Source organism: Limulus polyphemus, unplaced genomic scaffold (assembly GCF_000517525.1).
Source record: "Limulus polyphemus unplaced genomic scaffold, Limulus_polyphemus-2.1.2 Scaffold2305, whole genome shotgun sequence".
Lineage (NCBI taxonomy): Eukaryota > Metazoa > Arthropoda > Merostomata > Xiphosura > Limulidae > Limulus > Limulus polyphemus.
The window spans coordinates 1-11,853 of record NW_013667915.1 but is presented as its reverse complement, the minus strand read 5'-3'; the positions used below and the strand labels follow the sequence as shown (position 1 = coordinate 11,853).

General features: G+C 32.2%; 1 protein-coding gene across 1 annotated transcript in view; it reads left to right on the top strand.

Annotated features, from left to right (window-relative positions):
* LOC106466565 (tubulointerstitial nephritis antigen-like) overlaps nt 1–9,013 on the top strand; it is a gene marked incomplete at its 3' end in the record, with an annotated part of 16,886 nt that extends 7,873 nt beyond the window's left edge. The window contains exons 3-4 of the mRNA XM_013926857.2: nt 7,892–7,955; nt 8,909–9,013. Of these exons, the coding sequence (XP_013782311.1) occupies nt 7,892–7,955; nt 8,909–9,013 (169 nt within the window). The remainder of the gene's footprint in view (nt 1–7,891; nt 7,956–8,908) is intronic.
* Nucleotides 9,014–11,853: the final 2,840 nt, after the last annotated feature.

Sequence of the window (11,853 nt, the reverse complement as noted above, 5' to 3'; positions counted from 1 at the left end):
GTTTGGTGTGACGGGGATTCGAACCCGCGACCCTCAGACTGCGAGTCAAGCGCTTTAACCACCTGGCCATGCCGGGCCGAATTGTGAAAATAACTTAGGTAGTAAAAATACGACTAAGAAATACTTCGTGTTCCTTTTTTTGAATTATTTACTAAAAGTAATATATTTGGAAATATATTAAAAATTCACGTTTCTATGGATTTGCTTTACATGTAAAGAAAAACATGATGTATTTCTTAACAGTAAACATAATGCAAAATATTCCCTTTATGTTGAAATATTGGTAAATAAAAAGTCTTATAATAAGAAACAAAGCATACTATAATTTACCGGTTCCAATTCTCTCCTTAATTTTTGGTGTGTAAGTACACTAGTCTATATGCATATACATTGTTTCCTCGGGACTCGCATCAGAAACACGTTTTATTGTTCAGGAAGTCAAGTTTCTAAAATACTACTTTGAAAAATGAAAAAAGGATATTCTCCATATACATACCCAAAACTGATCATAAGAAAGTATTTAAATACGTTTTGCTTTCTACTTACACCATACTCCCTCAGTTCTGTCTGTAATGATTCTTGAAATGAGTTATTTTTGTTGCCATCAAAACCATACTGAATAAGGACTTGGAAACGGGAAAACCAATCTATGCACTCATTTAGAATTATTTTTAAAATCATGGTGTGTGTGTGTTTTTTAATATACCTAAATTAAACGTAAACAAAACAGTTGTTTCATTTGTAATTTGTCACTCTCTTTGCTTATTTTTCTAATTCGTCAACTTTGTATCAGTAATATGACTCAGAACCAGGACTGTGCGATCCCTGAGACTCCACTTAAACCATTTATGTGATAGATCCATACGGGCAATATGCTCCTTCAATAAACCATCCCTATGATGAACCACTTGGACAGGAAGCTCTTTCAATAAACCATCCCTGTGATGAAATTACATGGGCAGGGAACTCCTTTAATAAACCATCCCTGTGATGGAATTACCTGGTCAGAGAACTCCTTTAATAAACCATCCCTGTAATAGAATTACATGGGCAGGGAACTCCTTCAATAAACCATCCCTATAATGTACCACTTGGACAGGAAGCTCTTTCAATAAACCATCCCTGTGATGAAATTACATGGGCAGGGAACTCCTTTAATAAACCATCCCTGTGATGGAATTACCTGGTCAGAGAACTCCTTTAATAAACCATCCCTGTAATAGAATTACCTGGTCAGAGAACTCCTTTAATAAAACATCCCTGTGATTGTATTACATGGGCAGGGAACTCCTTTAGTAAACCATTACTGTGTTTGGATCACACTGGTAGTTCCTTTTGAAGTCTGAACAGAGCGGAGTTCCTAAGGGAAATGTTGACATTATAAAGCTGTATGTGTAACTGAAGAGATCCCCAGGTTAAGGAATATAATAATTAACATTGAAAATCTGTACTTCTGTAACTGTAAACATTCACGGATTATAGGAATACTGGCATTATCTGTCAACTTTCCCCGGTTAAGGTAATACTGATACTATTAAACTGCATCCTTAAACATTCCTGCGTTACGAGTATACTGATATAAGCAAGTTGTATCAGTAAACACGGTTACAGGAATACTGGCATTAGTAAATTGCATTTGTAAACACTTACAGATTACCGGAATACTGACATAAGTAAATTGTGTCAGTAAACGCTTCCAGATTACAGGAATAGTGGCATTAATGAGTTGTATCTATAAACGCTTCCAGGTTACAGGTATAGTGGCATTAGTAAATTGTATCTGTAAACACTTCCAGGTTACAGGAATACTGGCATTAGTAAATTGCATCAGTAAACTCTTCCAAGTTACAGGAATACTGGCATTAGTAAATTGTATCTGTAAACACTTCCAGGTTACAGGAATATTGGCATTAGTAAATTGTATTTGTAAACACTTACAGATTACCGGAATACTGGCATTAGTAAATTGTATCTGTAGACACTTCCAGATTACGGGAATACTGGCATTAGTAAATTGTATCAGTAAACACTTCCAGATTACAGGAATACTGGCATTAGTAAATTGTATCTATAATCACTTCCAGGTTACAGGAATACTGGCATTAGTAAATTGTATTTATAAACACTTCCAGATTACAGGAATACTGGCATTCGTAAATTGTATTTATAAACACTTCCAGGTTACAGGAATATTGGCATTAGTAAATTGTATCTATAATCACTTCCAGGTTACAGGAATACTGGCATTAGTAAATTGTATTTATAAACACTTCCAGGTTACAGGAATATTGGCATTAGTAAATTGTATCTATAAACACTTCCAGGTTACAGGAATACTGGCATTAGTAAATTGTATCTATAATCACTTCCAGGTTACAGGAATACTGGCATTAGTAAATTGTATCAGTAAACACTTACAGATTACAGGAATACTGGCATTAGTAAATTACATTTGTAAACATTCCCGGATTATGGTAATTCTGACGTTACTAAACTGTGTAAAAATATGCCCTGGTTACAAAAAGACTGGTGTTTTACAGGAATTGTAAATATTCCCAGGTTACATGAATATTGAAAGTATATAAGTATGCATATCTCAGTACAGACTTTGCACCGTCAGTGTTTCACAGCGAGGTATATTCAGTTGAATGAAATGTTTGTATACATGAACGTGTTGACACTTATTCGCAATTTTTTCTAGTTTGTCAGTTCTTACTTAACCTTTGGGAAATAAAAGCATAACTGATAAAACCTTTGCTATTTTTCTTATATGCAAATACAAAAAAAAAAAGAATAGCTGAGGCTATTACCTACCCGACCATATACTTCTAGTTGTCACCAGTACTTCCACACTGAAATAGAAGGCGTAGATAGAGCCTTTTATAAATAGAATTCCTAGTCCTGCACTCACAGAAAAAAAAAGAAAAGCCGCCTTTTATTCTTGGCCTTGAATTTTTAAGATGGCCCCTCTTTATGAAAGTTTAGAATAAACCATTTCTCTAGTAGCCATTGTTAGAGCTTCTGCTGGACGAGTAGGATTACATAGTTGGTTTTCTTTTTTTTTCTTTTTTGTTTGCCCCCACCTCAGTGGCTCAGCGGTAAATTTGAGGGCTCTCACTGCTTAAAACCGGTTTCGATACTTGTGGTGGGCACAACACAAATAGCCCAATGTGTAGCATTGTTCTTAAAAGCAAAACAAATTATTCTGCTTTATTGACCATGAAATGTTCCAACATTCTTAGTCAAACAATAATGCACACATTATTTGTATTACAATGTTGTATATTAAATCAGAAAGCTGACACAATTACAAATATAGTTTAACAATCCGATACTTTTATATAGTAATTAGTCACAAAAATTTTAGCCATTTTAAATCGCTTACAGAAAAAAAAATTGGTGTTTATTTGTCTGTTGAATTTCTCACAGATCTGTTTGAGGGCTAACTGCGCTAGCTGTCCCTGATTTAGAAATAAGAGACTAGTCAACACTACCACCGCCAACTATTGGGCTACTGTTTTATCAACGAAAAGTGGGATTTACCAGTACATTATAACGCCTTCACGGCTAAAATGACGAGCATGTTCGGAGACAGGTATCAAACACTCGACCCGCGAGACGAGTGCCCTAACCATCAGGCCATGCTAGGCCAAATATTAGTGATGTGTCTAACTTCTAGTAATCTTATTTCCAAGTAAAATTTGATATTGTCACCGAGCCATGCAGCGCTTTGCATCACTCGGGATTCATTCCATATGATATGTTGTTGTTTTTTGGAGGGTGGGGATATGAGGTATTTAATTAGATGATAAAATAACTGAAATATAGGGCTATGTTTTTTCTTGAACCACAACCTAGTATTATATATTAATAGTGATGGTCTAAAAGATATGAAACGCCATCTTCTAGCTCGTTTTAGTACAGGTTATTACGTGCCATAAACATTTGGCATTGATTCCTAATGTCTATTGTTTGCATGGTCTTCTCAAACTAAACAACTCTAATCTTGAAAGGAAAGTTGTAAGTACTGTGATAAATATATTTGTTTCGTTTCTCGATGGATCAGCGGTAAGTTTATGACCATACAATGCTAAAATCCGGGGTTTCATTCCTCGCGGTGGACAGAGTGTACATGATCCCTGTGTTGCTTTGTACAAAGAAAGCAAGGACGTACCACGTCATTTTCTTGGAATGTTATGTTTGAAATTTTGGATCTAACAAAAGGCACTTTATAACGGCCACAGGGGTCAAGTTGTAGGTGTAAATGAAATCAAACTTACTAAATTCCTTTTTATAATAATAATAACAACAACAAACATTCATTAATCTGTCTTTGAGATGAAACTTGATAAAATTATCCTTAAAGAATATGCTACGTTATTTTGCTTTCCGAGATTCCCTGGTTTTTCTGCTATTTTTGTCTGGGTGGCTTTTGGTCGAATTGTTCAATGAAATACACGTGTCAGTTCTTTTTTTTTTTAGCTTCATTATTTGATTAGAGTAGCCCAAGAGTTGGCGGTAGGCGCTGTTGACTAGCTCTCTTTTTATTAGTCTCATCAGCTCAAAATTAGTGACGGTTATCGAAAAATATCCTAAATAAATAACCTTTTTAGCCTGTTTTGATTGGTTGGATGAAAGGTTTGTTGTTAAGCACAATTCTACACAATGGGCTATATATGTTTTGCCCACTACAGATATCAAAACCAAATTTTTAGTGTTGTAAGGTTTTGATTGAAGCTGGTAATTTCTAAGTGTAGGAAATTTAAAACTAAGAATTATTCTGAAATGATATACAGATGTGATGCTTTTTCATACATTGTAGAACATTATCTAGTAGTGTTTTGATTATCTGCTGACTTGGTAGAAATAATCATTTAAATTTGTAGCTTCTGGTATGAACTTACAAAACATGGTTTCTTAAATTTAAAATATAAATCTATATTCTAGTAAATAATATAACAGTATAATTTGAAAATTGTCTGGGTTTATTACGTATTTTAGTTATTTTTAGGTAGCCAAAATATTATAATTATTCCCTGTTGGTAAGCGTCACATAAACCATGGAATGACAGAACTAGTGATATTTAATAGGCAGTTCTTTGCCTTTCAGTCTTCGTGTTTCATTTATTGTGGTTATGTACTCTTATCATATTCATCAGACCAAACAATGACCATACTGGTTCGTAGACAGGTGTCCTATTTCATAACTCCAATATTTACAACGAGGAAGATATGTTTCTTTTAAGATGATGAGTTTTAAAATATAGATGATTTATAACATTAAATAGGATTTTAAAAAGCGTGTTTTCTAGTTGTTGTTTGAAGTTAAGCACAAACCTACACAATGGGCTATCTGTGCTCTGCCCACCACGGGTATCGAAACCCGTTTCTAGCATTATAAGTCCGTAGACATACCGCAATGCCATTTGGAGGTGCGTTTTCTAGAGTCTATTCAAACTGGAAAACAAAATCTAAAAAGATTTATAACAGTTTGGAATTATCATCCTAAACACTAGAAAAAAAAAGACGTGATATACTAGCTGTCCGATGAAAGTATCACCAATATTAAGAACTTAGAAGTATACTATTTTAATCTGACAAAATTAAAACGATTGAGTACATTATAATAAAATTATTTGAATGTGCAAATCAGCAAGGCACATGACAACCACATGTATCAGAACTATATTTTGTTTTGGGAAGAAGATGTAACAGCCTTTTGCAACGCAGAATATTCATACACTCGGATCATAAAGATGTGTACCAAACAGGGATTTAAAACTTTCAAAACGGGGCTATCTCTTGTATTTAAAAGGCATTGGAAAACAAAAGAATATGGATCAACTTGGGTTTCAGTACCATCCAAAAAGAGACCTGCAATAAGTCGTATCCTAGTCATGGTAATAAAGTGTGACCTATTTTAACGGTTGAGAATCCACAAATGTAAAGTTAAGTGGTAAAATTCGTTCACATGCTGCGAGTAACAGTACGCAGCATAATAAAGAAGGGTCTCCGTCTTGAATCAAGGCCAACATGGTATGGATTCCCCAAGATAAGACTTCGAGTCAAAGCTCCAATTTTACCATCGCATAGTTGAAGCAACTGTAGAATGAAACGGATGTTAATGGTATTTCGTGCGAAGATACCGTTGGAGGATACAGCGACTATGGATTTTTGCGTGATCGGACTTTTGAAATGAGCGCTGAGAACCATCATCCTCTTACATTAGCCAGATTACTAAAAATATGGAGGGAGGAATGATGCAGAGCATGAACAGACCTGGCTACATGGACTGTAACAACGTAGTGAATGTAGTAAGGCTCCAAAATCGTTTTAATATAATATACTCAACCCTCTATAATACAAAGAAATAATGAAATTTTATTGTTAGGCCCACTAGATTTAATGTAAAAACAAACTGTTGTCGCTATATATACATATATATGTTATTGTAGAGGTGAGGTCTATCCAGTTGTTAGTCGCAGAACATAAACATGTTTTATATTTTTAAATTATTTATAAAATAACGTTTTTCATCAAACAAAATAAAAACACAAAATACAAGGGCACAACTAGACTTTACTGAAATGTATATAATTGAACATTGGTCACAAAAAATTGTCTGATTACTTACGTTGTTCGTGAGTTGGGAGAGTTTGAAAATCACTGTCTTACTGGATAATATTTTTTTAAATTCTAATAGATAATTAAAAACAACATTTTATATTTACACAATAAAATTTTTATTGAAGCCGTACTGCTTCCACTTTAAAATAAAAATATCACTCTACACGTCCATGCTTCGAGGTGATCTACGTAGTCCTCAGGAGTAACTTACAAGACTATTTTCTACTTTCCCCTCGTCGCATTATTTTATTGTTATTTGCATATTTCCTTAGTGTAATTGAATATATATATCTCGCCATATGTCAACGTATTGACTTGCTGGTCCTTCATCTCTATTTAATACTTGTTTTTGTTTTTTATATTTCATTAATTCTAATGTTTCTCTAATATTTAATGATATAAAACTTCGTGGCTGAGAGATAAAACTAAGGTTTTTTACCCATAATATTGTATGTTGGGTAGTTTTTACATGTTCGGCTATATCTGACATTTCTATTTTATTATTTCTGATGTAAATTTTGTGTTCTTGCAATCTATAGTTCTTGCTTTTAGTTTGACCAATATAAACACTACCACATTTTCATTCTATCTTGTATATACCACTTTTATCTGTTAATTCTATTCTGTCTTTAGCATTCCTTATCATATCTTTTATCTTATTTATTGGTTTGAAGATACGGTAAAAATTCTGATACTTTTTGAATACTTTATATAATTGACTTGTTAAACCTCGAACGTAAGGTAAACTTAGAGTTTCTTTTTGTTTTTTTCATAAACAGATTTTAATGTAGTATTTTTAACTGAATTTGCATTTTTGTTAAACTTCTTAAATGCTTTGTCTACTATATTTGGTTCTGTCAATAGCTAGATACTTAATTAATAACAATTCGTTGTTTAAATCTTCCTGTCTTGAACATATTTTTAAAGTTCTATAAACATATGTATAAAATGCTGATATTTTGGTTTTTTTATATGACATGATTCTTTGTGCATATTACTGGAAAAAAATAACATGAATACTGGGTACAAACGTTACTGTGTTATAGAATAATATAATTACTGGTAATAAATACTGTTGTTGTTTAATAACTTATCTTCTGGGTATAGAAGATGTTTTACTGTTCAATTCCAGAAATGTCTGATATAAACGTTACACTTTCTGGTTGAATAACTTGTTATGATAAATCAATACACTTTCTTTAATCAACTATACCTACAAATAATGCAGTTTCTTACTGAGTGCTGGATGTGAACTTTATTTCAGATTGTTATCACGGAGGAAACAGCTATAACGTAGGACAGAAGATTAAGAAAAACTGTAACATGTGGTAAGTTTTACACCTGTGACAAAAATCGTTTGGGTGTGTATTGAATGGCTCGAAAATAGTGGAGACATTCATTATGAATTAAACTCATTCTTGCATAAATAATTGACGTAATTTCTTATTGAATTCTAGAATAAAAGATAATATCCTAATCTACCATTATCTATATGAATAAACGTTAATATTTGTGCGTGTGTCTGTTCCATATACGTTTCCACATTTCTTGATCAATAAGAACCAAACTTGATATAGTGATACAAGATGACATGAGGACGGTCATGGAAGGGGGGAGGGGATTGGACCATCCCATCTAATTTCGAAAAAACTACCAAATCAGCACAAGGTGGCATATATAATTTCATAATGATAGAATTCTTGAAAACAATATGTCTTTATTTTAGTATTGGTACCTTTATGTATTTTTAATGTTTATTATGTTAAAAAAAAACAACAACAAGAAGCACAATTTCCTATCCGTTGTTACAAACGAGTTTTTATTTCACCCGTCAAACGGACGGGTACTCCAGCGAGTATAATATATAAAGTGGATTTGTTTATGCAAATTGTTAAGGTGATCTGGAGCAGTACAAGGTTAGTGGTAATAAGGAAGTCAGGCAAGCGGGAGTTAATAGGACCTCTTAGAACCCCCCTCTCAAACACATTTGGGGAAAAGACTGAGTAGACAGTAAGTTACTCATACTTTTTGCTATCATATTTAACGGGAAGTACTTTCAAAATGAGTATTTATAAAGCCTGACCATTTAAATGGGAGATTTATGGAGCTATTAAGGTTTGTACTTAAGGTATTATTATAGTGTAAGAAAAAAGATAACATCATTTCTTACCAATGTTGTTTCTATAATATAAGTGAATCTCAAGTGCATGTCTTTGTGGGATTTAATAATACGTTCAGAAAAGAAATTTGAATTAAGAATATTTTGCTTTTTACTTTTCAGTGAATGTCGCCACACTACGTCAGAAAAGTTTGAATTTGTGTGTGAGGACAAACCTTGTCTCATCCAACCGAATCTTATTGAAACTGTCAATCAAGGAGACTATGGGTACGATTTGATTTCTAACTGTTAGATAGTAAAAAAATCAGTAAAAAAACTTTTTTAAAGTTCTTATGATATGAATACCATCTTAGCAAGTAGGTATTCAAGTTAAGTAAAACAAAGGTATCTCACACGTTAAATCATAAAAAAGAGTCAAAAACAGGTAAAAGAAGGGTTAAAAAAAGAACATAAATAATCACAAACTTTCGACATGTTAACGCACATCATGGGGTGATAAACACATCACAATAAATACAGTGGCTTAGCTGTAAGTCCGATGATTTTTAACGGCATAAATCGGGTTTCGATACTCGTGATGGGCACAGTATAGGTAGCCTATTGTGTAGTTTTGTGATTCACAATAAACAAAGAAATACACCAAGATGGTGTAGGCATATGGTTAAGTTAACTAAAATAAATACAAATTAATCGCAATAATTTTCTTTATTGGTAATGTTAATTACTTTATTAACACAACTTCTTTAATTTTATGTTTATGCGTTTTCTTTCTATGAAATAGAAATTTTCAAATTTTGTTACATATGTGTCATATCATGATAATTTAGACATACATAAGATGAGTAGGAGAGTTAAAATGTTATTTCAACTTGATACCTGTTTTGCACCCAGTTTTCCAGTACTAAATTAAAGACAATTCGAGCATTCTATTTTTTATACTATACATTTCTTCTAATAATTTTGTTTAAAAGGGTTTTGACGAAAAATATCTTTTTTTTTTACCAGCTCAAATAACAACACCCATAGTTCAAAAACAACTCTGAATTCTTACAAACGTGTTTTCAGATCTATTTCAAAGCTTCAGATACTTAGAACAACAAATCAAATGGCTTGTATAGTTAACAACTAATACTGTTTTGATACGCTTTTATTTTAAGTAGACATTTTGATTAGTATTACACACAACAGAGGAAATTTGTATAAAGTTTTTAATTAGGAAATGTTTTAGAAACATTATGAGCTGCTTTCCAATTGATATACAAATCCCAATGAATCTTATTTCTAAATATACTAGTAAGATATTCTATGTTATTTTCAAACTCAGTCTTAGCTCTTTTAAAACATTTATTTAAGAAACTATTGTATGAGTAAACTCCGTTTTTGTTAGATATACACGGTTGTTTCTGTTTAACTTTAATGCGATTGTTATGATATAGATAGTTTATAGAGCGTAAGTGTTAAATTTAATTAGTTTTAGAAGCGATAGTTTATCGCAAGTTTGTTTACTAATCTTACGTTGTGTAAGTTCCATACTTATGAACTGATGATTTGTATATCATCATCAGTTATTGCGTCATGTTACTAGAACCTTCTGAGTTTATCTCCTTGTTTTAACTGAGTATTATTGCATCCTAATATCTAGTAGAATGTGAAACGCTCTAAACCTCTGTCGGGGTATAAATACGCGTCGAAAATGTAGCTTGATGGAGATAAATGTAGATTGTGTGATAGTGAGTTTAGCCATAATGAGCGTATAGTGGCAATTTTTAAAATGAAATTATCACACATTGTACTGCAATAATAGAGTAGAGAAGAATAATTCGCTTTGTCAATTCTGTTCTAAAGGACTTCGACAAAAAAAAGAGACAGTTATTTAAAGTCCTGAATACTGTTTTGATAACCAACAGTGTAACGAACATTTATATATATATATACTGTTTACTTGTTTTAATATATTATTTTAAAACAAGTGAACTGTGTGCTGTTTATTTATTGTTGGAATTTATCGCCAACAAGTCACAGACACCTATTGTAAAGAATCCGGCCCATACAAAAAACCTGACAGTTTATTCAACTAATTTGTGACACAGCAACTAATTTGTTTGAGTCGTATGTTTAAAGTGTTTCTGCTGTCTTTTGATATACTGTATCGTTAACGTGTGATGAATTGGTGAAAAATACTTTTCTTGCATTGTAGATTATGTTTGTAAGATAACGACGTCTTTATTTGATTTTGAAGTTTATAAAATCTGTTATGACAGCATCTTTAATACTTAATTTCCTTCTCCCTACGATACCTATTTCTTCTAAGAAACTTAAATATATATTATGGAAAATATGCAATAAAAAACTTTTAAAGGAACATGTAAAATGAAAATATTGTGAAAATGAATTTTGGGTTCGGACATTTTCTAGACTTATCTCCTAAGGACGACAGTTTATTTTAAAATTTTATTGCAGTATGGTTAAAAAAAGATTGAAGTGAAGCATCTTATAGAAATTGAAAAGTTAAAAAACACTTTAAACTAAAGTAAGTGAATGTTAAAGAATATTGGATAGTTTATCACGGCTTAAAGAAAACCATGTTATTTGCGATGTATAATTTGTCTTTATCCGTTTTGCTGTTTCATCTCGAAAAACGCCTTGTTTGAAGTTGAAAACTGGACTTGAAGTTTTTTCTTAAAGTTGTCATAGTAATCAGACAGCTCTGATTCAAATGTTTTACATCCTGAGATTTCTGAAACAATAAATATTTCGGAGAATCTACCTTATCAAAATAGCTTCATTCATTTTTCCGCAATAACAACAAAAGGCGGTAAGGCAACAAGCATTTTTCAATAAATTCTTCTCACTTTTAAATATTGAAATAATAATTAAAAGCACTTTTTTGAAATATAAGCTGAAAACCATTTCATGAAATAAAAGATTGTAATTTCAAGATTGGGTAAGTAGGTGGGATGAAATATTGAGATTATATTTATAAATTGATTGTTTTGCTTTTTGTTATATTCATTATCAGTTTCTTCCTAATACGCTGTTACGTCTCCGTGTGTTAATTAATTTTCCGTAACTTCGTTCCGACGAAACTTAAGCGACACAAGTTCTTT